General features: G+C 37.2%; 1 protein-coding gene and 1 long non-coding RNA gene across 2 annotated transcripts in view; one reads left to right on the plus strand and one right to left on the minus strand.

Annotated features, from left to right (window-relative positions):
• The window catches only part of crhr1 (corticotropin releasing hormone receptor 1), a 126,438-nt gene that overhangs the window by 15,571 nt on the left and 84,113 nt on the right, over positions 1-26,754 (minus strand). The window contains exons 7-11 of the mRNA XM_039686822.2: positions 14,160-14,280; positions 10,543-10,696; positions 8,646-8,706; positions 2,955-3,027; positions 2,673-2,758 (exon numbers count right to left, since the gene is read on the minus strand). Of these exons, the coding sequence (XP_039542756.1) occupies positions 2,673-2,758; positions 2,955-3,027; positions 8,646-8,706; positions 10,543-10,696; positions 14,160-14,280 (495 nt within the window). The remainder of the gene's footprint in view (positions 1-2,672; positions 2,759-2,954; positions 3,028-8,645; positions 8,707-10,542; positions 10,697-14,159; positions 14,281-26,754) is intronic.
• Positions 12,901-17,452, plus strand: LOC148981998 (uncharacterized). The gene is made up of 3 exons (XR_016155093.1): positions 12,901-12,969; positions 15,212-15,525; positions 16,073-17,452. It is a non-coding gene; the product is annotated as an uncharacterized LOC148981998 (long non-coding RNA).

Consider the following 26,754-nt stretch of genomic DNA (forward strand, 5'->3'; position numbering starts at 1 on the left):
ACACTATTTTAACGATGTCTTTAATAACTTTTCTGGGCCGGCAAGTTTTGATCACTTATGGAGGATTGAGAGAGTTTTCAGATTCAATCAAAAATATCTTAATTTATGTTCCGAAGATAAACGAAAGTCATACAGGTTTGGAACAACTTCTCAGATTTTCAACTTGCTTTGTATTGTTGCAATGTCGGTCACAGTGGATTAGCATCTGGGTACAAAGGGTATGCATGTGCATATGGATATGGGTGCATTGGTGCATCCATAAAGCTTTTACGTCATTCGCTTTCACAAAGATTGTGCAGCACACACACACACACACACAGAAACATTTAAGAGTAGAGAAACCTTGTCAACGCTTCATTACTGAAACTACATGATACATTATAACTACATGCTAATTTCTATTTCTCAGCATCCACAGTACAGTTTAGACCAGTTAACCCTTTCCAGAGTGCCTAACTTCACTATTCTGATTTATAAAAAAAAATAGCACTGAAAAGGTATGGAGAGTTTTATTTTTACAGCTGTTATTTTTACAGATGTCAGTTACATAAAATAATTGAAAAAAAGAAAAAAAGAAAAGGATTGGTCTAATTTGTAAGAAAGACAGATTAACTCTTGTCTAACTCCTACTACAGTTGGTAAAACTTGTTAGAGGCTAAGTTTATGCAACCAGCCCTTGATTTCCATTTGATTGACAAATCGCACATCACACATTTAGCAATATACAGTATTCTACATACAATTTTATTAAAATAATATTTTTAGCCAGGTGGTGTCTGAATAATGGTGTCTGAGTAACGTCACAGTTGCTTATACAAAGAGTTGAATGCTACGACATTGAGATGAATTTGGTTTAATCAGTATGTATTGTATTTGCTATGGGCGACTGTCGACTGACTGTGACTGAAAAGGACATTAGTCATAGTTGAAGGGAATATGAGAATCACACACACACACACACACACAGAGAGAGAGAGAGAGAGAGAGAGAGAGAGAGAGAGAGAGAGAGAGAGAGAGAGAGAGAGAGAGAGAGAGAGAGAGAGAGAGAGAGAGAGAGAGAGAGAGAGAGAGAGATTCTCAACACATCAACCCCATCCTCTCTTTTTCACACAACAGTTTGGCACAGCAACACAGCTTATTAAAAAGTTCCAGAACTCAGAACAGACACAAAACATGACTAAATTCAGTACCTCAGTCTGCTCATCCTCCTCCATCTACCCAAAACGAAAGCCATATTACAGTGTGAAAGGTTTTTTTAATGTAAAAATATAAATTTTTAATATGCAGAGCAGAGGCAATTAGATGTAAGCCATTTATATGATTTAGTGTAAACACTGTGTACCTATTAAAACTGCTCTGTTAGTCTGAGCCTCCGAGCAGCCCAACACTGCAACATTTGCTTACACAACAGAGTTATGCTTTTCAGATTCATATTCTAGCTCTAAATTCTTACTGTATGTCACCAGTTGTCTACTATTCTATCCTTTTGTTTTCATTATTATTTCACATAAGGAGTTTAGGATATGTGTCTGAGGTAACAACATTTTCTACACTCATTTTGAGGGAAATTATCCAGAAGCTTGGTGTCATCTTTTACTTATCAAGGACGTGATAAATTGATCAAAAACCATCTTTAGTAATGCTGTTCTTTTGAACTTTCTATTCATCAAAGGATCCTGAAATCAATTATAATGCTTTCCACAAAAAAAAAAAAAAAAAAAAAAAAAAAATTAAGCAGCACAACCTATTTCAACATTGATGACAATAAGACATTTTTCCTGAGCAGCTTATTAGAATGATTTCTGAAGGATCATGTGACTGGAGTAATGTTGCTGAATATTCAGCTTTGCCATCACAGGAATAAATTACATATTTAAATATATTCCAAAAGAAAACAGCTTTTAAATCATAATAATAATTCACAAATTCAGTTTTACTCAAAAAAGTTTTACTGTTTCACTTTTTTTATATCAAATAAATGCTAAGTGCTGCTTTGGTGAGCATAAGAGACAAAACTTTAAAGTCGGCATGAAATCAAATGTGACAAATCTTCTTTTATGTAATGCTGTAGTGTTTATTAAAAATGGTTTATCTGTGCACTTCATGTACTTAATTCATGTACTCTTATAATCTTTAATCAAATACATCACCCTTCCCTCCCCCTTCGAAACGACCTCTCTTCTATTTTGGTCATGGTGCAATGGCGAAAGGCTGCGGCCAGAGCCGATGAGGGTGCGGCTATCGGTGCACCGCCTCTCAGAGAATCGCATTCAAATCTGCCTCCATTTTGTTTGCAACGGCCAACCTCCAACAATCCAATTAATTCCCAAAGGACGAAATCAAGCCCTGCCCTACATATTTTTTCTAATTTCAGAAGCCGTTTCACTCGGATATACGTCAAGACTAGAAAAAATAAATTACAATCTCAACTTCCTTTTCACGCCGACTTTAACAAAAAAACAAACGACCTCAAACTTTGGGAAGTGTATATTGCTAAGATTACTACTTAACTCATTTGGTAGGTAACAGCCTATTTTAATTAGCCAAAATGTTTAATAAATTAAACCCTACGTGGCAGGGGCATTTTATGTTTCTGCATGAAGTCTTCTATCGGCAACCTCTGTGCAAAACCTTTCTTTTGGGATCTGTCTGTGCTGAATAATCTATCTCACCTGTACTGAATGGTCTCTGAGGTAGTGGAGGCCCTCAGTTTAGTCATTAGGATCCTCACAATGTTGAAGAGAAAAATGAAATTAATCTAGAGAGGGAAAGAGAGAAAAAGCACTCGATTTTACACACTATAATGGCAAATATGAATTATCATCAATATGAAATTACACAAATAAATCATAGAAGACATAATAAGACTCATGTGAAAGAGGAAGGCACCAAACAAATAAAAAATGCTAAATTACTTGTGTAAGTGGACATGAATCATGACTGTGCTGACTCACCAGTAGGACAAGGATCATGGGACCCTGGTAAATATAATCAGTGTAAATGCCGGCCCGCTTCCCAAACCAGCACCTGCACAGAAAGAGTAAGACACAGTACCTTAATTAATGATGAAGCACCTACAATTATTATAAAGTATATAAAATGTTTTGATCCCATTTCTTCAGACAGCTTAACCGTTTATCTAGCCCATTCTCACCCCCAAGGCGTCACCTAACTGACCATTTGGACATGCTTCAATATCTGACGCTTTAGGCGCCCTTTAGCGTCAGTTAGATGACGCCCTAGGATCGCGTGTACCCTACCTACCCCCACCCCATACCTAAACCTAACCGCGTCCTCTAACTGACGCTTTCCTTTAGCGTCAGTTAGATGACGCCGTAGGATCGCGTCATGTAAGTGACGCTAAAGGGCGCCTAAAACGTCAAATATTGACGCATGGTCAAAGGTGACGCCTTGGGGTGAGAATGTGTTGGTTTATCCGTGTAATAATAAAAATGGTTTTGGAGATAAATGTTTATAATTATGGTGCAATGATTAAACAAGCCTAGTAAAACAAGTTCAGTAAAGTGATTAAAGACCATCCACTGGAAAATATCTAAAAAGAAGCTTTTCCATAAAAAGAAAAGAAAGAAACAAAGCAAGGAATAGAAGGAAAGTGTGTCCTTAGGGCAGATATGCACCAGATTTGTTAATCTTACAGTTTCAGTTGGGTACACGGCATAATCAGGCTGTCTCGGCTGAGTGTGTCAGTTTTACAGGAAGGGAGAAACATCTGGCTTTTGGGGATACAGTCAATAGCAAAATACTGTCATTTTTGGTTGTGGAGCTCAACCAAAAATATGCACACATTCATCTAGGTAAAATAAGCCTCAGTTTATTTTTTTTTAAATGCACATGTTTAAAAAATATCTTTCTGGGGTCATCTACATACAGTTTGTGACGCGCTAGGTTAATCCGACAAGCCTCTACCAAGGGATGAAAACATTTTCAAAAGTGAACACCCGATATATATATATATATATATATATACAGACATTGAAATTAATAACATAATCTGTGTACACTTGTATGGTTAGCTGCATTTTATAATTAGCATTTAGCATTCTTTTTTCCCTTTCTGTGCAGAGCTGTGACCCATTTTTGGCCATACTCAATGCACCAGTGGAGAAGCGCTGCTCCCACAGTGTTTAGCAGTGAGAAGGTAAATTAAAGAGGTGTTAAAGATTTATTTCTTTATTTATTTCTTTATTTCTTTTCAAGATTTAGTTAGAGACTTTATAATTATGCGAAAATTAGTTTGTTTAGTTTGGTAGCACTCCAGAGGCTCACACATTACGTTTACATTTGGCATATACAGGGGTTGGACAAAAAAACTGAAACACCTGGTTTTACTACACAATAATTTGTTAGAATGGTGAGGGCCTCATTTTGCATCCAAATACAGCACCAATTGACAGATAGAAGTCCTTCACAGTCACCAGAGGGATTATGAGCCGTTCCTCTTCCAGAACAGTGTCCAGGTCACTATATGATGCTGGTGGACTCGCTCCTCCAAAACACCTCAATAATATTCAGATCTGGGGCTCGTTCTTCGTACGTTGCTTAAAACATCCGAGATCAAATGAGACATCCAAGATGATATCATCGTGCTAATCATGATCCGGCTAATTGGGTTCTTCGAACACACCTGTTGTTTATGATTAGTATCGCTGGATTGAGTTATCTGAGATAACTGCGCGTTCTCGCGTTGGTTTAAAAGGGGACATGTATCGATAGCAGAACCAGTGATCAGCAACGCTGCTATTGGCTGTTCAGCGTGGCCAAAGAAAACGCCCAGTTTTTCTCCCAAGCAGAGCAAGCGCTTTTAATGCAAGGTTATGCCGAATTTCAGTCTTTAATTAAAACGCCAGGAACACCTCAAAGTGTGCAAAAGCCAGGAGAGAGTGCTGGCAAAAGTAGAAGACAAATTAAATTCGTCTGTGGTGGCCATGTTAGATGTTTTAATAACTTATTATTATTATTATTATTATTTTATTTTTATTTTCATAATTTCATAATTACTTTGTTCATTGTAATGTCGAGTCACCACACTATAATAATGGACATGGTGAAAGTGAAGTACAAAAATATTCTACTTAGGCCTAATGGTAATTTTACTAGGCCTTATAGGCCTACTAGTCTCTTTTAAAAAGGCACTGTTAAATAAATGATTGTCTGTTTATAAAAGCAAACAGGAAAAAGGCTGAGAAAAAAACTAATAATGATGCTCCTGACCCTGGCAGAAGAGCTGACCCTTGGGTTGGATGTGAATTGCCCTGTTGTGAAGGGCATCCCTGGGTTCAGCTCTTCCAGACCCACATCAGGGACCAGTAGCAGCAACACCTACATCACTGGGAAATGAGATTTAAATTATCTTTGTACACTGTGAAATAATTTGCTGCTGCATTAAATGAAGTAGACCCATAATGCAAATTGGCTGGTTTAGTCATTTCAACTGTTAAATCTTGAGTAATGATAAATTGCTATGTCTTGTGAAAGTAAAAACTGATAAACTTATGTTAATGTAAAAATATTTTGCCATGAGTTATCAATCACATTGCACTTGAGAGTGAAGAAAACTTCAGATGACTGTCCTTTTGAGGAAGTACTTTAATTGAATTGATGGCTTTAATTGATTTCTACTTGTGCCTATGCCTATTATTTCTGACAGGAGTCCACATGTACAGAAAGGCCTACAGAAGAGTCTGCACACAGCAGTGATACAGGGGTGGGCAGTGTAGACAACTTTTCCTTTTTATTTGTTGCATTAGGCATGTGTGACACAAACGACACAGGGTGAAATTCGTTCCCCATTTGAGTCTTCAACAGAAAATAGAATATTTTGAAAAAATAAAAATCAGGGGGAGAAATAACTTGACTAAGTTGCACTAGAAATAGAGTTGCTTCAAAATAAACTTCAGACTTAAATACACTATTTCACACAGAGTACTATTGCTGACCTTAATATCTCTTAATATCTCTTGACCTTAAAATATGACTGAATAACTGGCTTTTCTTTACAAAGAACTATTGAAATAAAACTCTAAGCAAATAGAGTTTTGCAAATTTGTCTTGTCTTTTATTTTAGGCTTAATTAATTTTTTTCTATGTTTCTGATGTTGGCAATGTTGTGTAATATGACTGGTCTGGGGTTTGGGTCAGGGAATGGGGTCATAAAACACCTGTCTCCATGCAGGATCCTGTTGTTATCACCTGTATAATGGAAAAATGCATTTCTCATCGAATCGAACATTAATGTGCATTTCCCACAAAATAAAGTATAAACGACACCCTCACGACGATCGTTTCACGAGAAAAAAAAATAATCTCAGAAATTAGGCTACACTATCGTGCTGCGCTAAAGGACTTCCCGTATCAGCCGCGATCTAATCCTGTTTACATGAAATAAGCCTGCTCGCGAGCAGGTTCAAGCTGACGGACCTGTTGCTATGACAGCAAGTCCAGGATGAGCGTCGAAGAACCAAACGATCCAAGATCATGCCAAATCGACAACAATCAAATCCAGCTAACTGAGTTAGCGAGGTACGAAGAACGAGCCCCTGGTGACTGTGCAGACCATGGGAGATGTTCAACGTCACTTTCATCTTCATCAAACCCTTCTGTCACAAGTCTTGCTGTGTCTGTTGGTGCATGATCATGCTGATATACGGTTTGAGCATCAGGTGCTCATGATCCTCCAGAAGGGTTTGGTAGTCCTCGGCAGTGTCGTGTCCATCAAATACCATCAGGATTGTCATGATATTGGAGCTCAAACCATCACTGATCCACCCGTGCTTCACTCTGAAGATTGGACTATTGTAATGCACTTTTCATCGGGATCCCAAACAAAAGCCTGCAGAGACTACAGTATGTTCAAAATAGTGCTGCAAGGATCCTGCTGAGAGTGCGAAAATACGACCACATCACACCCATCCTCCATTCACTTCACTGGCTTCCTGTCTCCGCTAGGATTGAATATAAAGTCTCCCTTCTTACCCACCAGTGCATCTATGGAAACGCCCCCCCCATATCTGAAAGAACTACTCACACCTCTAACAACAACACGATCCCTCCGTTCATCAACGACAAACCGTCTACTCCTCCCCAAGACTAAGCTCAGCACCATGGGTGATCGGGCTTTCTGCTCTGCCGCTCCTCGGATCTGGAATGCAATCCCTGACCATCTGAGGGCACCTCAAACTATTGAGACTTTTAAAAAAGGACTAAAAACTTTTCTTTTTAGCAGAACTTTTGACTTTTAACTTTTGGCTTTTATGATCTTAAACTGTAGCACTTTGAGATTTTCTCTAAATGTAAGGTGCATTACAAATAAAATTTATTATTATTATTATTATTAAGATTGGCCGCCATGCATATAGATGTGAAACCTCCAACATTGGCCAGTGTTTCAGTTTCATTGTCCAACCCCTGTACTTTTCTATACACAGTCTAAAGGAAATAAAAAGTCCCTTTTTAACCATCCATCCATCATTCCATCCAATAATTCATCCAAAACATCCATCCATGCATCCACCCATCATTCCATCCAATAATCCATCCAAAGCATACATCCATCCATACCATCCACGCATCCATCCATCCATCCATCCATCCATCCATCCATCCATTCACACATCTACACCCTAAAGCATTTGGGTTGTTTTAACCCAATTTTGGGTCAAATATTGACAATCCCAGATTCCCAGCACTTGGGATAAATTTATGAATTGCATTTTTAATCCAACAATTGGGTTTGTCCATATTTTACCCAAAATTGGGTTAAAACAACCCAGCATTTTTTTAGAGTGTACCCATCCATCTATCCATCTACCCATCCTTCCATCCCATCCACACATACCCATCCATCCATCCATCCATCCATCCATCTATCCATCCATCCATCCATCCATCCATCCAACCAACCAACCAACCAACCAACCATCCAAACTATTCACAAATCTACCCACCCACAAATTATTACACACTCCCTACTTACTTGTGACATACTGACACAATAAATCTAATTAATGTAACTGTTATTTAATTCATATTATACACGGTAAAACTAGTAGTATTTCACATACAGAGGACAATAAATCTGCAAAAACGGTGAACATATTTTCATATATTACAATAATCCCATATTTCAAGCATTATATAAAACCTGGACAATGGATATGCTCCTCTACCCCTATTTAATATGAATAAATAAAAATAAATTTTTTTTTCTTTGTAGTGTCCCATCTTGGGACTAAAGAAGGTAATGTTGGCTTTAGTTTAATTTGTTAGTCATTTGTTATTATTATTATTTTTTTATAAATAGTCTTTTTATTTAGAAGATCTTTTAACTGTATACATCATGTCTTGACAACTATTGAACTCTGGGATGTTTACATCAATGTCACTCATCAATTTCGTGAGTAGCAGGCAATAATTAGCATCACTTACAGAAAGCCTCTCTGGTTTTATCATGAATCGATTGTTTAATGAGCAAGACGAGGGTAGATGATGGAGATAATTGGGGTAATCTAACCTTTCATTGCTTTTATTGTAAATGAGGTGAGGGAGTTTGTGTGTATGGAGTAAAATGCAGATATTATACAGAGATAAAAAAGTAAGGAACTGAAAGAAAGCATCAGCAAACTCACTTTTCATTGTCATAGTACAGCTTGCCAATGGCCCATGCGACGATAATGGGGAAAGGAATACCTTTGGAAAAAAAGCAGAGTAAATTTCCACTCACTTACTTTGAAAATCAAGACATTGTTCAAACAGTATAGGCTAACTGATACTATTAACAGAGTGTGAGATAAATCCTAGACAATGACTCATTTGCAATGCATTTTTAATGAGGAAAATCCAAGGCTTGTTTATTCGGATAATAACCCTTCCATGGTAAAGAAGAGAACCTGATCTAATTGCAATCCTCATTAGTGTAATTATCTACTACTGTAGCTGTGTCTCTTTTTCAAGTTATTAATCAAAACTAATTCAATAAATGATGTACTTTAAAGGCAACATAAAATCAGAGCTGACTTTTTTGGCTTTCTTAGTTAATGTAATGCACAATCCTTGCTGTGTTTCCTTAAAGGGTTAGTTCACCGAAAAACTCTTTTTAATTAGGACCGTTGCCTCCGCCGAAGTCCATCAATACCTAGACGATGTACATCTGGAAGGACATTAACACGCTTAAATGGTCACTTGCCAAATAACACATTTTTTAAACATTCATTTATATTTTAATTAGTTTTATAATTGCAATCTAAAGTTTCTACAAACAAAAACTTGGTCTCCCTGGTTACGCCTGATGGTTTATTCAGCAACCGGAGATATTTGTAGTCCGCTCAGCTCGTAGAACCCTTCAGTTTAGCTAACTTACGAGCCAGAAAGTTAACGTATTTAACGTATGTAAGTTAGGCTTGTCTAGCCATGGGAGTAACACTTTAGTTTTTTTAATCTATAATTAAAACACGCAGGTAGGCATCATATAACGGTTAACTAGATGTTTGTTTTGATACAATAAATTGTAAACGGATACTTTGATTGCCTGTTGCCATGGTTACTCACAACTGATGTAGCCAGCGCATTTATTGATTCATTTTGAACGTTTAACAATCAGTTTCACCAGAACGTTTTTACAAGGTATCCTCTATCACTTTTTAATTGACACCCTACAGCCAATCAGAATCGAGTATTCACCCAGACCATGGTATCAACATTCATCAATTCACACATCAGTTATGATAAACGAAAGCTCAAGCATGTTAGCTTGACGTTTGAGAACCAGGTTCATTCTTGTGTTATGCAACTTGGTTGAGCTTCAACAAGCAGCGCAGTCTCATCCCAAGACGTCATACAACTGACGCTTTTGACCATACGTCAACATCCGCCGTTTTAGGGTACCCTTAAACGTCAGTTAGATGACGTTATCTAATCCTAACCTTAGACCTAAACCTACCCGTCACCTAACTGACGTTAAAGGTAACGCGTCAGTTGGATGACGCCCCAGGATCGTCATCTAACCGACGTTTAAGGTAACCCTAAAACGGCGGATGTTGACGTATGGCCAAAGGCGTCAGTTATATGACGTCTTGGGATGAGACATTGTTGCAACAAGAGGTTTATTCTCACGTGTCAAGCAGGTATGGTTGAGCTTCAGTTTATGTTCACTGATCAATGTTTAAATGTAAATAAAAGCCCAAATTAAATCTGATCAGCATATGAAGCGAACATGTCTCGAACATGTCAAAATCTCAATTTGTGTTCTGAAGTCTTACGGGTTTGGAACAACTCAAGGGTGAGTAAATGATGACAGAATTTTTCAATTTTTAATCAAAACTACTTTCCTCTTTCACTGATGTCTTAGATCCAACCCTATGCTATGTGACACAGCAATACCTTAGTTTATGTACGTAAAATGGGTTGTGTATTGTGTCACATTAACTTTATTGTAAACTTATATGTTCAGGGTCATTTTATGAAACAGGTACAGTACATGATCCAAAACTGGATACTTTCCAGAGTTGTGCATCATGGGGTACTTACACCAGCCTATACAGATGAACATCCATTTCCTCAGTTTGTCAGTGGAGTATGTCAGTACTATGGCTGTGTGCAGATAGCAGCCCTCTCCAAACATCCAGAAGAAGTTGGTCACATGGAAATAATTATACGCTGCTGTGACCAGCCTGCACCAGATCTGAGAGTGATGAGAGAAAGAGAAATCAAGTTAGATGTTTAGAAACTGTCCTAAATTTTACCCTAGGAGATCACCATGCCACTTCTTGTAAGCATTCTCTGTTTCAAAATGCTTTTATTTGAATAGCTTGAGGAAAGGAAAGCTTGTGTGCGATTACGCGTGTGTAGAATGTCTACTCTCTATGATTGAAGCTGAGTTCAAACACCAAGCAGGGGATAAAACCTTTGTACTCTAAAAGAAGGGATTTTACAGGTGGGTGGGGGTTGTAGGGGTCTGATACATAACCCAGAGATGGAACAGATTTAGATGAAAGTATGATAAAAGCCAGTGGGTTATCGCTTCTTATGACAGGACTATCAGAAGTACAATACCTCTCAGATGGTCCTATCTGAATATCAAAATATGAATGGGTTTGAAAGATCAAACATAGTAGAAAAGAAAACAGAAGGTTAACTGCAGTCACACTACATAGAGGCCTAGAAGGAAATTAATAGCTGTAATAGAGTCGTTATTTTTGTTTGTTTTTGCACACAAAAGGTATTTTCGTCGCTTGATAAACTTAAGATTGAGCCACTGAAGTCACTTGGACTATTTTAACGATGTCTTTAATAACTTTTTGGGGCTGGCAAGTTTCAATCCCTGAAGCCTATGGACTAGTTTGGAGGAGTGATCCGGCTCTCAATCGAAAATACCTTAATTTGTGTTCCGAAGATGTACAAAGGTCATGAGGGTGAGTAAATACTGACAGAATTTTCATTTTTGGGTGAACAATCCCTTTAATGTTTAACGGATAGTACAGTATGACAGTACTGCACCTGGATGAAAAAGCTGTGACACTCCTGACATTTGCAAGAGTCATACTGGCTTTATTGTGTGTCAGAGCCCTGTTTAATCCTGTTGAATCCTAGCCTCCGCTCTTTTGATTTGGCCATATTTCATAACTGAGCTCTGTCATGTTGTTGTCTCATGAGAAGATAAGAAATCTGTCACTCTCGACTCAAGATTGAAGATCACAGTTGTGAGTTATGACTGAAGTGGGAATTCAAGCCACACTGAACGATTCTAACCTTTCAGACCTGTGACTTCTCGTTAAAAGGGGTGACTTTTCTCACAATCTGTAGGAGAAAGCAAAATCTCAGTCTATCAGCCTCATGGGCTTGAGAAACTATTGAAGACTCATTTATTCCAGGCATTAATCAGCAAACTAATAGTCCATAGACCATTACATGTATTCTGTGGTAACGATTTTATTTCAACATGTGAAGTAGTGGGAAAAAATGAAAAGCTCTCTTAGTCATAAAGCCTTCCAGCTCTCAGAAGTACTTCTTTAGAATTTTACAATCCTCTTTCATAATAGGCCCCCTGGTGTGACAGGAATTTAGGACCTTGTAGAGATTACAAGCTTCTGTAGGATCTTTATTGCTAATTTTGCAGTTATTTACAGAACAGTGTCTTTCATTAACTGGCATTGTGTAAATTATCCACAAAGTGACACTTTTAACAATAAATGTGTCATTTTGCGCTAGTAAACTCAATGAAAAGCAGCTGGCTCTGACTTGTGCAGCCTTTCCTAAATGAATGTATCTTATACGTACAGCAAAAAAAAAGACAATGCAAAGCTGAACCTCATTAAGCAAAGCATATCGAATGAGTCAAGATATTCTTTGTATAAACCACAAAACAACTGGGATCACTTGCTTGAACCGTAATTGAAACGATTCAACACAAGTGCATCAATGACATCGTGTATTTACACAATTTTATACACAGTTAAAGGAGAACTCCGGCGAACAATGAACCTTTGGTCTAATAAAACATCGGTACATAGTCAATCGTTCTCTGAGATTTGTTTTCATGATAATCGAATGTAAAGAGTTTTATCTCTAAAAACTGTTTAGCGTATAATGCTAGTAATGGGGGCATTGACTAAGTAAAAGAAATTGCTATTTTATACCACTAACAAGGCTCAAAATAACCCCACACTAACGCAGTAACATAATGAGGCTCCATACATGCAAAACGAAGCACTGAGAACTTTGTAAGTGTTCAGGCCGTTTAATAAGAAGATACTTTGACAGTTCACTTCATGTATACAGACAGTAGCCATCTTAGGAAATAGTCTCGATAAGTCGATCCCCGAACGACGTGCTGAGTGATCTGAGCTGTATGAAGTTCAGCGAACTTCGAGCGAACTTATCGAGACTATTTTTAAGATGGCTCCTGTCTGTATACATGAAGTGAACTGTCTTCATAAAGTTTCTTCTTATTAAATGGTCTGTACACTTACAAAGTTCTCAATGCTTCGTTTTGCGTGTATGGAGCCTCATTATGTTTCTGTGTTAGTGTGGGGCTATTTTGAGCCTTGTTAGTGGTATAAAGTAGCGATTTCTTTTTACTTAGTCAATGCCCCCATTACTAGCATTATACGCTAAACAGTTTTTAGAGATAAAACTCTTTACATTCGATTATCATGAAAACAAATCTCAGAGAACGATTGACAAGGTACCGATGTTTTATTAGACCAAAGGTTCATTGTTCGCCGGAGTTCTCCTTTAAACAGACAGCTCTCCATTTTTTCTAATTCTAAAGAAGGCTAATTTAATTTCATCTAGACAGGTCAACAGTAAGCATTTGTCTTCAAAAAATTCACTTTTAAACATCTCGAATGAGCTTTACTTGAACGTAAACAGTGAGAATTAGGCCACTGCTATCTATATACAGACCTAGAGGAACAACAACTTCCTCCTGAAAACACCTTGCAAGTTTTTCTCTAGGGGAGTTCAGAGGTAGAATTAATGTGCTGCTGTGCAAAATCTTAGCATGAAAAGGCAATTAAGTCAGCCCTTGCATACAATTCAGAAAAAATAGATGCAAATTATGCTTTGGCAACAGCAAAAGATAAGTATCAAGGACAAACATGGTGGAATCGAACTCTGATACCATCCAAAACGCAATGTGCATCACAGAGTATGAGGTTGAATTTGAATGTAAGATGGAAGAGCCCTTTGGGACTGATATAGACGTGGTGGTAGATGAATTAATTGCCTGACTCAGATGAGTTGATTAAGGAAGCACAGAAATGTGGAGGGTAATTAATTCTCAGAGAAGCACATTGGACGATGAGCTGTTTGCATTCCTCCCAAAACACCCACAGATACACGTCTAGTGCCAGTTAGATTTCCACGCCTGTAATGAGTGTAGAAACGGAGACCCAGGTGTCAGGGACAGTGTTTGAATGCAGTTAATAAACTTGTGTTTCTCTGCATGCGTGCCAACAGAATGAGGGAATAACAGCGGGTTGAAGAGAGGGAAATAGTGAGAACGAACAACGGATTGAACAAAAGGGTGGGTGTGCACGTATTGTGAGAATGAATAACAGATTATATGTGCATTGGTTGTGGATTTTGAAAGAAACGGTAATAGGAGAAGGAGAGAATATTTGTCATTGCATGTGTTTACTCACCACATTGCTCTCATGCACCTCTGGATTCATGGTGAGCTGCACCACAAACCAGGTGGCATTTCGCAGGATAAATGCCGTAATCAGGTTCCAGTGGATGATATTTCTCAGACACCGGATACTCCTGAGAATGGAGGGGAAGGAAAGATGGAGGAGGCGAAAGATGGAAAGAAAGAGTTAAGATGTTAGATGAAAAACACTTCTTATCACAGCTTTTAGGTGTCTTTTTCACAGGGTGTGAATACACTCGCAGCTTGACTTCATTTTGTTGTAGATCCATTGTGTCGTTGAGTTTTCTCAGCATGCAGTCCCGGCAAAACACATTATGTTTATCTTTAAATGGCACACCAACTGTGTGAAGCATCTTCAAATATGCAAAGTTCATATTCAGTATGATACAAAGGGAGTCAATTGATTAAAAACGTCTCGGTTACGTATGTAACCATCGTTCCCTGAGTACAGGGACTGACTTAATGACTGACTTTACAACGCATTCTCATCCCAAGGCGTCATATACGACGCTTTTGCCAAAGCGTAGACATCCAACACACATGGCATCTTTAGCGTCAAATTAACACGCATAGACTATGGGTAGGTTTAGGACTGGGGTAGGGTTAGTCTTTGACCACTAGGAGGCGCCTTCTGCCCCATATATATATCTGCGTCTCATATTGACGCTAAAGCGTGCCATGTGTGTTGGATGTCTACGCTTTGGCAAATCGCTGCGGCTTGGGATGAGAACGGGCTGGACTTTCTTATATGTAGCACAAAAGACATATTTTGAAAAAAACATCTCTTAAAATATTTTCTTGTTTGTCCCACAGAGGATAGAAAATCATACCAGTTTGGTAAAAAAAAAAAAATGACCAAAGTTGATTTTTTGTCAACACTTCACAGTGAAATGTGTTGTTTTCCCATCGTCATCCTTTTCGTTTCATTCACATCCATTAGAATTATGTTGTCAGGGTGATAAAAACAATGACAAATGTTTTGGTACTGTAAACGATATTAAACATGGTGCCTAACAGTCCTTCTTTGTGTGTTTTATACTGCAGAAAATGTCACCAGTGCCTCAGGAGAAACATTTGGATCAGGCTGCTGCTTTGAAAAGCTACACTCCAACATTTCAACATTTTACAACAGGTTTCCTGGTTCTGAAAGGCTTCAGCAGACAGAGGAAGCAGCACACCAAACTGGCAGTCTGGATAGTGTTTTAAAGAATTTAAAAAATTAAAGCAGGTCAAGAAGTTGAAGGCTAACTCAATGCACTTTGAGTGAACTTGGCTTTCAGACTGACAACCCAGATTTGTGTCATCAAGCGCTGAAAGGTTTTGCCCTAATGGAAATCACAGCATAAACAGTCAGAAAGGTTAAAGATTTTCTGCACACAATTCTTTGTTATCAAGTTGTATATTCTCGTGTGTGCTGGTATAGAACAGCATCAAGATGCATTTCTCTGTAAGCTTCTATTTTTAGCAACACATTTGCTTAATTTTTATCAGATGTTTTGTTTTACCTTTGCCTTAAAATGGAACAACTGAGAGAGATTTGTCATTAAATGACCTTTATTTAGCTTCAGGACTGTTTATGTGATATGTGACATGTATTGGCGTGTCATACTGCTTTATTTATGAGGGGACTTCAGTGCCAGTCTTGGCTCAACTTTGTGCCTTGGCAAGATAAAACATGATAATACAAAGAGGAAAAAAAAAGTTTTAATAGTTAGAAGTCAGATGTGTCAAGTTTTCGATCAGAATGCAAGAAGACTAGGGTTCAAAACCAGACCAAATATTTTACGAAGTAGATGAATCAAAATTGCATCTGATCTTGACATTCAGTGATCCTCATGCATTGTTATTCTTTCACAGCGTGTGTTGTAATTTTCCCATTTTTTCTGCTTCTTTCTCTTATTATAGTTATTGCATAACAGAAGTCAAGTCAATTCAGAGGTCAACTTGTTTGTGATATCAGCTTCAGGCTGAAGCCGGAATTTATGAGTGACCAAAGACCAACAGTGACCTCCAAATGAAAGCTGTCATCATTATTAGATAAGCAGCAAAACTCCCCAGATCAGAAGATTAAAAGAATAACTTACAGAAAGAAGAATTTGTGAGTAAACTCTTAGGGCAGTTTCTCACTACTACAAACGAACACCAAGTGGAATGAAAATCAATGGAAAAACATCTTGAATGTGGTTTGTAACAGCAAGCACCATTAAATAGCCTCTATTTTTTCAAATGTAACTCTCACTGCAAAGGACAGATGGGCATAATGATCACATGTGACATATTACCAGTACATACGGAAAATGGGACGACGTTCTCCATGCATGTTGAAAGTTGAGTTATGCTAGATTAAGTCATGATAAACAGACACATGGCATTGATTTTACATCACTTATTTAAACCAGTTCATAATATGTCATTGATTAGTTTAAGTTCCATTGGCTGCTGAAATGTTTATGCTCATAAGAGATGATTAATAACCATCTTTCATCTTTCATTCTCTCTTGGAACTTCTGACCTCTTTTCCAATTAATTGTGACAGCTCGAAAGAAACAAATTTTGCTGAATTGACCTCAACCAATCAGAAACGTGTCATTTTCATGTTGTCACCGACCAATAGCATTTCCATTGACAAAAAAAAATGTGTGTTTCAATTACTATGTGATAAGCTGTGATTTCTAACATTCTGGAATGCGTATTTTTGTAAATATTAAACTAATGCATTTCACATTCACTACAGATTTATAAACACATTTGCACTTGCACAGGCAAACACACAAATCCCATAAACACACAGTTAGCAGTTGCCTCAGTTGTGCATTTGTGTGTCATCTCAGCAGGAAGATGCTAGTCATGGGGAAATTCATTTATTGCAAGGGATGCAAGGAAACAAATGATGACATTGCTCAGCACCAAAGCCTTTATCTCTCTGCCTGTGTATCTCATTAGCAGATCAACCTTAAAACAACATCAGCATGAGAGACAAATACTTTCCTAAATATTTCCTTGCAAAAAGAACATTAGTTTTTTAATAAATGTGCTATATGTCTGCAATTATATGCTTGAATTGTAGGCCGATCCAGAGAGTGGGCAGTTTTCACCTTTTCCAATCTGGGAAAATCTACAGCTTTAAGCATCAAGACATTAATAAACAGACAGACAGATAAATGGAATTTTACAATATTACTGTTTCTACTGCTGTTGTTGTTTTAACAATAAATAAATGCAGCCTTGGTGAGCATAAGAGAATCCTTTCAAAAACAGTTTACACCAGACTTATTAAAAATGTTTTTAATATTGTATATATTATGGAATGACCAAACCAAACGGAAGAGGTGTGCGGACAATGTTACATTTTAAGTCATGTCTATCATGATGATGCTTCTGTGCTCCAATTCATGGTGTGAGATGCGTGGCTCATGTGTTTACATGAGCCCCTTTTGTTTGATTTAAGAACAATTCAAAATTGATTACTTGTGATTAATCAGTAGCCATGTTTCCATCGACACGTTTTTATCCGAATTAAGTGATATCGAATGAAAAAAGCCTTATGGAAACAGTAAAATTCGATGAAATTTCATGAAAATCAACTCAAATGAAATACGTTCGTTCTCATCGAATTTTCTCTTGATGGATATACGGCTAATGCGATAAAAGCTGATGGAAACGTTATTTGCCGAATAAATAATGAATTGCGATTAAGTTTTATGCCCTTTTATGTTTGCAACACGTCAGAAGACGAGTTCATTTCAGGCCAGTCTGTTTGCTCACACATGGCGGATGTCAACAAAGACAGATGTAAGTGGACAAAGCAAAAAGATGCTTCAACCAAAGGGTTTCAGTGAACCACGATCTCCCAGAACTGATGGAGCGCTCGTTCCACAGTCACCTCCGCTGTCGTCGGGCATACGTGCATCGTCATCATCATAGCAATGTTTATAGCGTTGTTGTTTTCTTAGGTTAGTTTTGCTTGTTTTTACATGGCTTGGTTGAATTCTAATGTAGAATGTGGTCTGTTATTTCTAGTTAACAGACTGCGGCGCTGCTAGTATAACACACCGTTGCCATGGACGCAGTTCAGAGACGGAACAGACTATTTTCTTTAGCAGAAGCAATACTCGTTTTTAAATCAATAAACTCGTTTTTAAGTCAATATTTTATGTCAAATTATTGATTTCTTTATTTATTTGGTTGATTTATTTGTAATAAGCAACCGCCTCGCATACATTATCCCATTCATATGTCGCTATCAGCTGGCACATAAGCATTATTAGCCTTCAACTTGTGAAATATTGATTATTTTTTGGTAGATGGCGCGATCCGTTTTGTCTAACAAAACTTTGTTCGCAAAAGTTTGCTTGAATGTTGTTCGATTCAGTGCGAAAATAAATGGAAACACCTTAAAATGACTCAAATCAATTCGATATACCAATTTGATCGCAACACAGCATGTGACGTCATTACGTACAGGTTTTTAATCGCTTTAAAGCCGTTGGATGGAAACACACTTTCACCCGCTTTATCCGCATGAGTTTTTTAACCGAATTTCAGATAATTCGATTGACAAGTGGATGGAAACATGGCTAGTATCTAAGAGCAACATCTATGACATATGGGTTGCATTTTAAGCATTTAAGTTCTCACCTGTTATGCATACGAAATTAGGAAACGCGAATGTAAAACGCGTATTGAGTCGCGTTTCAAACTCATTGATCAATATGCTTGCGTAAGAGTCAGTGAAATGTGTGCTGGTTTCTCTCCTCGATCTGCGCTGGTGTGCGAGTCTCATCGACAACAAACACAAGCCAAACGCAAGCTATTAGCCCTATCCACCGCGTTGTGGATACTTTCATGCACTTTTATGTCCAAGTATCTGCTATCAGAGTCGTTGAAGTGCAGTTTCTGTTCATGTTTGCTATGTGTGTTAACCCTATATAGCCTACCCTACAGTTAGGGTGATATACATGACTTAAAATGTGATATTGTCACTGTGGCCTCAAAGCTTCAGCACTGCCACTCTGAGCTTGATTGCTGATGTCTGAGTTAAAACACGCCCCCCTCATTAGCATACAGAGAAAGAAATGTAGAAATAAATAAATGTAGAAATAAATACATGCGGAAATAAATGTAGAAATAAATAAATGTGAAAATAAATAAATGTAGACATAAAAACATAAATACATGAATGTGGAAATAAATAAAACTGGAAATAAATAAATGAATAAATGTATAAATACAAAATAAAAAAGTGAAAAAAATAAATTATACATAAATAAGAAAGAAATATATATATTCATTTTACTTAATTTGTACTTTTTTTCCATTTCTTTGTATATTTATTTATGTATTTAAGTATTTTTGCTTTTTTACATTTCTTCATATATTTATTTATTTTTAATTAAGTCAGCTTTGGCATTCCATAATATATAGCCCAATTATATCCCATCTGTCATAGATGAATGGGAATGCTATGAACAGACATCTTTCTCCAGGTATTACAGACCTACTTGAGATTTAAACACCCCCTTCAGCTGTGATGGTAACATGTCAAAGAGATGAGATGACTTGGAAGTGACATCGGAGAGTGGCTCCATTAGAGGCCTTGAATAAAGATAAAAAGTGACTGTGAATGTTCCTTGTAACAGCCTCTCTCACACAGACATGGAGTCACTATTCTTTAAGCAGATCCTCTACCCAAACATGAGACGAAACAACATTTCTCAGCTAAGCTCTACCTCAGCTAATTATTTTTGACTATTTGTCAGATTGTACAGCAAGATCAAAGTTCTGAAACGACATTTTGGTTGAGAAGGGATATAAATAAACTCCCGTCTATCAAAATATCTGTGATAAACACGGTGGGGAGAAAGAAAAAAAAATCTGACATCTGGAGGATGGATGGATGGATTGTGAAAATGATGATGCAATTTTCTTTGTGACAGATGGGAAGGCGTGCCGTCTTCTGAATGGTAATCGCCAGCTTCAGAGATTTATGAAGAAGAGATGAGATGAGACTTGACGTCTAAACTCAAGTCATCACTGATGTTTTTGTATAGTGCCTCTGATTTATAATTGCATATTAAAGGTTATCTGTCTGAGTGCCAAATGTGCTGTCAAGCTTTCTCATTTCATATCTTTTAATGAAAATCTAATTTGATTAGTGATATTACAGTTAGAGCTGTCAATTTAACACGTTCATTTAGTACAATTAATTGTGAAATACAAAGAAGAATCCTTTATACCAAACTAAAAAAGAAAAAAGAATTCTGTTTTCTGAAGGGCAGTGAATATTTTCAAAATTGGGCTGAGTTGAGTGGGAACAACAGAGTCACTGTCGAGCTCTCACTATGTCGTGGGCTGGTCGAGGAAACACTGAGGACAAAATGTGCCCACTTGAAGACCCTAGAGATGTCCCCTACTCAGCTCAATCCAGACGGTTGTCGTGCTGGTCCACTGGGGAGACCACACTGTTAGTTGCAGCCGTTTTGTGTGATGAATCGGCAGCCACTAACGCTGCAGTCACACCACCATATGGAAAGAAGCGTAAATGGATGGAGAATCATAGGTTACTGTAAAGCTACATCTTAGTCTGTGCTTATCTTGGCGAAAGCCAAGTACAAATCAGCATGAAGTTTTAACATCTAATGGAAATCATTATATGTGTATATGTACACTGTAAAAAAAAATTGGAGTAGGATTTACTTGAAAAAACCTTGCTATCTTACTCAGAAAATGCTAGTAAATTTACAAAGATTTGCCAAGTAAAAACCTAAACATATTTATCAGTAGCTTTAATTAGAAATCTTTAAGTTAAATTTACTTGGAATGTTGAATTAAGTAAACTTTACAAAAAATAAGTAATTTTAACACGGCTTGTAAAAGGTTGATTAATACCGATTTCCTTTGCCTTTGTATTTACATTTCACTAAAACAATTATCTTGAATTTTATTAGTCATTTATAGTATGTTCTTTACTTAGATCATCTAAGTAATTTATATATACATCATGTCAGACTTTAAGCCTTATGTGAATGCAAACACCTCAATACTTAGTAGACAATACACAATGGTGGTAACATTTGATGGATCGTTTTTGTGTTTGAATGTGTCGTTTTAAGCAAAAAATTTCCTCGAAATGTCACAAAATGGCAATTTACTAATACTGAAAACAAAAATCAATGATAAAACAGTGTGAAAACAGCTGGAAACCAGTGAAAAATGAACCTCATTAATTATTCAAGGTCCAGTGCATGATGGGAACCCCAGTATCAGAAAAGTTGAGTAATTTTTACTTAATTTTATTGAGTTGATATTACACTTTTATTTATACTCGCTTGAAATAAGTACTGATATGGAATTTACTTAGTTTTTTAAATTCTTGCCTGAACTAACTTTTTCAAGTAAATTACGTTGGGTTTTTTCACTAGTATTTACTTAACCAAAAAATCATTTTTTACAGTGTACTGTACAGTACACACACATATACATTTTCTTATCAGTCAACGTATTACGGTAAAATTTAAATTTGGGAGCTTTTCTAAGCAAATACTGATATACAATGTTAATTTTATATTTTTATACTGAAAAACAAACAAACAAACAAAATTCCCCTTGCATGCCGTTCAAAACCAGCTGTAGCTTCTGAAAACCCTGCATTTCGCCTCAAGTCTTTATTTGATTGAATTTGCTCCACAGTTAACTGATGAAAGCTTGGGTGAGCTGCAATCACCAATGTGATGGATGAATGTAGACAAACAATGGTGGAGGGTGAGGATGACTTTTATCTTGAGGAAAGACGCCGTGAGGCTAGTGTTGTCCTTGTGGAAACAGAAGCTTTGGGCGTTTAGCAGCAGAGTATCTGCTGCTTATGCAGTTCCCTGACCTCGTTCACACAACACTGAGCAGCTGCCTCTGACATTACTTTCTCATTAGTTACGGATGTACAAACTGTGCGCACACACACACACTCACACTCTACTTTTGTGTGGCTATACTTTTTTTGTTAATAAAGTCCTGTTAACATGGTATATTCTTAGAGATGTTTCTGTTAAGATGCGTTTCCCCACACAACAACCAACTAACAGATCTCTTACTGCATAACTCATTAATTTTACCCCCTGCAGTTTTCAGTTGCTTTATACCGCTTCAAAAATAGAACTGATTAATGTTTTTCATGTTTACAACAAAAATATCGGTGTAAAAAATATTGTTGATAAAAGAAAATTGTGCTAGTCATTAAAATGTGTTGTTAATTGGTTTAAATGCACTTGCTATTGTTTTTCTGTGAAACACACACACACACACTTTTTATTTACTTTTCCCATTATAATGACAGTTCATACTAATCACGTCAAAAAAAAAAAAGAAAAAAAAGGGGGAAAAAAAGTAGTGTATATCGCAACCCCTTGGAAACCGTCTGGGTTATTATTGTAACCCTCGTTCCCTGAAAGAGGGAATGGGAGACGTGACGTCGAACGCGAGTGACTGAAAGGGAACCAGGCTTCAATTTCAATGTGAAATGTGCAGTGGCGTGAAACAGTTGAATCTGGCAACATTTTATATTTCATTGGTTGTTGCACATACTCAGTACAGTTCGGGAATAAAGTGTCTGGTGAGTGGCTCTAAAAGATTAATATGCATTGTAAAAAATATTGTTGGTTTTGCTTTAAAAATTAAGTAACCTTTGAGTAAGTTCATTGAAATGAAAAAATTGAGTTAATACAATGAAGGAGATTGATTTAATCATCAGAAACTCAAAATATTATGTTATCTGAACCATATAAATTATTTAAGCTGATTTGACAAAAGAAAAAAAATGTTGTGATTACAAATCAATAATTTTTTTTACAGCTGTCGCGTTTAATGTACCATTTACACTGAACCCTACCCAAAACTTAACAGTTAAGGACATAACATAGTACTTTGCAAGGAACAGTGTGAAAACAAGTTCAATAATTCAATAATCTGCTCCATTAATCATAACTTGTGTGAAAAGAAATAAAAACTGTTGGTGTTTTACTGCCACTACTTTCATTCGTTCATTTCAACTGGAAACTGCAGCGAACTGTAAGTATAGGTAGGTTTTTGAAGTTTTAAATAAATTATAAAATGAGCTCATGTTGTTATGTCTAGTGAGCAATACTATTCAGAAGCCATAGAATGGATTTGTCTGATTTAAAAAAAAATATATTAAACGAAAATCATTGATATTTTTCCCTGAAACTTATTTGTGTCCAATCACAGACGCCTCATCAATGCATCACACCATGTTTGACAATATTGAGAGCTGTCAAAGAGCTGTGTAAAGACACACCGTTTGAAATCCAAGCAGGAAGAAATAACACCACAAAGGTCTAAAACAACATTGCGATGAGTAAATTATGACATAATTGTTCTTTTTGTGTGAACTATTTATTTTCAGACCAACTCTCTGAAGCTCAGTGACATTTTTTGGAAGTGACTCTTAGCTTCCAATGACCTCCTCCAGTAGACGTGCACATGGATGTCCACTGTGGCTCTACTGGAGTGTGACTGACCCTGTTTCCCATCCCCCTGTGCCCCAAACAAGTCTCTAAATCCCTGTGAGCCACACAGGAAAAGGCCACACATGCAATACCAATCCAGCCTACATCATCTGGACATGAACCTCTATTTGATAGTGTACTGTATTTGTGTGCAACACATTTAGTATATGAGCAGCTGTGTGAAATACCTAAATTATTCATCATTAAACATCAAGCACTGGAAAATCCATTCCTGATCTAAGCGGAAAAAACAGTGTTATAAATAGATAAAGCACAGAGTTCCTTCTGGATCGATGAGCACAAACAAGAAAAGATTATGAGGTTCGGGATGTCAGATTAGGAAAAAAAAAAAAAAAACACTAATAGATGCTGGATTTCACTCTTTATTCCGAAACAATTTATGCTTTAAATAATGCCCTACCCTTCCTTAAATGTTATTATGTGACTAGAAAAAAATATCAAGCAAACTATTATAATTAGGATCCATGCGTTCAGTCTTTGTTATTCTTGGTAAATCCACATAAGTTTAAAGTTGTACTTCCTACTGATATATAAAAACAAAGTTAGATTAATGGTTCGTGAACAGAAATAATTTAGATGATGTTCATAAATAGCATGGCTTACTGGGATAGGTGTATGAGTATTCTTATAAATGTATATAAATAAACAGCCAGTGTTTTAAACTCCAAGGGTTCCGTATGTGAGGACATGGATCATGGCCCAGGAACACGAGCCTTCTCCAAATACCACCCAAACAGTTAATCTGAGCACTATTCTTTTGCCATGACAGCTCACAGATTTCACCTTGACAAAGTGGAGACTAATTACACCCCCCCCCCCTCTCACTGTTAGCACTATTATTGGTTGTCAAAAGGAATGTTTAACTGACTGAGCAAAAGAGGATGAGAAAATTGTGTTTGATTTATAAACGAGACAGGAACGTATAATTCTTTTAAGCAGCTAATAATTAGGGTGAGTGCCTTACAATCTTTTCTCAATCTAATTGGCTGGCATTTCGCTTATTAGAACAAAATCCACTTTTTAGGCTGCCCATTATGCCACACAAGAACAAGCATGCACACAAGCACAGAAATTTTAATCTTGGTATTTTAAAGGAATGTTCATGTCTTGTATGAACAAAACATTTTCACAGGCTAATCAGATTTGAGGAAGAAATGTAATAATTAGGTTAATATAAGCATTAACTCTTTTCAGACCAGTACAACACCTAAGGACTACAATGGTGTGCTCAATTTGTTTGCAATACCTCAAAGCGGGAGGACAGCAAATCTCTAATTGTTCAATCCACACTCAGATCACACACAGGGCATGAGTGCTCATGTTGCCAACCATCCCCGTTACAGCAGAGGGTGGGGGTAAGGGGGGTACTAGTGGTGGTGACAAGCTGGCAGTGCTGGTGACAAGTGGCCATAAGTTCTCCCCAGTGGAAACCTGGGAGTGTGCCTGCTGTAACATTCATAAAACAATGTTATTCATGCAACACAATTATGTTTGAAATTGAATTTCTACCTCTATGGCTGTACTGTAGATATCTGAACTGCAATATGAGCTAACCTGCAGTTTAATAACATATAAAAAATACAAAAAAAGAAAAGGGAAAAATAGATACATCTCTGGATGTATTGTAATTTAATATTGTGGATTCAGTTCAGCTCAATGACTGTGAAAAGGTATAATTTATGAAACAAGTTCAGCAATAAGCAGCAATAAGCATACGTGTAGTTATTCAGCTCCAGTCAGTTCGGTGTTGATTCATTTCAATTCAGTTCAAACATAATCTTAAAACATTTTAATCCCACTCATTCAGTATCCATTATTTTTTTAAAGCATCTCTTCCTTTCACAAGCCTCATACTTCTGAGCCAGGGTCTCACGATCTTACGGCGCCTGCTCACAACTGCATGTGTTTTGGTTTTTAGCATTTCCACTGCCTGCACTAACAGGAGTGCATTATCACAGCTGTCTATTCAAGTCCTTCCCCTCATCACTCGCTTCCTATTGATCCACTGCCCCAGGCCTTTTCCGGTTAAGATATATCCTTTCAAGAATAATCGCCCGCTCAGAGCGTTTGCTATTAGTTGGGCTCCACAATCAGATCCTCTGCGGCTAATACTGAGGCAAAAGCACAGAGTGATGCAATTTTAAGCCGTAAACACCAACTATAAAATTTCAAGGAACTAAAGCATTTCAGGCCGCTCTGCAGGGGGTCAGTGCTAACAAGCCATGTCTGCTTTGCGCAGGGCCTGCGGCACTACAGGAATGAGCATCCTAGAGCGTCCTTGAGCCCAAATGGTGTGCAGATGTACTGGTAACATCCCATGCTGGGGCCCAGTAAGAGAGACCTGTCTGTCCACTCGCTCAGGTGCTGGCGAAGTGCCATCGCCTCATACTGCGGCCATGTGCTCCGAGGTCTGCTGACTCTATCCCCCTGCTGACCCTCATTGCGTAAGTATGTACGGAAATAGAAGAGCAGAGGTCCTCCTCATCTAGTACTGGTTAAAGTAAGAATAAGTTTTCTTCTGAATGTTCCAGGAGTAAGAATAATCACTCACATTTTTCTATTTTAACATATAAAATGTAATTCATTCCTGTGATGGAAAAGCTGTATTTTCATTATCATTATCATCCAGTCTTCAGTGTCACATTTTTCGGGATTCTCTGGTGAATAGAAAGTTTAAAAGAACAACATTTATCTGACAGAAATATTTTGTAACTCTCGAAATGCCTTTACTTTTACTTTTTATGCATAAAGCCATATATGTCTGTATGTTTATATCTATGTAATGTTCAGATGGGAAGGCTACAACACTACCAACTACAGTATTATTAAACTCAGAATGTTGCCAAAAAACATCCAAATTAAAGGAGCAACAGGCAGTAAGACAACAAATTTAGCTCACAGTCCTCGACAAAGGTCAAAACAAATGAGGAAAATCTTTGTGAAATAATAATATACCACAATCATAGACATTCCTATCCAGACAGGATTAAAGTTCTCAAAGGACCATCATTATTCCATAATTTTAACTGAGGATGTTCGAGAGAAAGC

The sequence above is a fragment of the Pimephales promelas genome, chromosome 3, assembly GCF_988280905.1.
Source record: "Pimephales promelas chromosome 3, fPimPro1.hap1.1, whole genome shotgun sequence".
Lineage (NCBI taxonomy): Eukaryota > Metazoa > Chordata > Actinopteri > Cypriniformes > Leuciscidae > Pimephales > Pimephales promelas.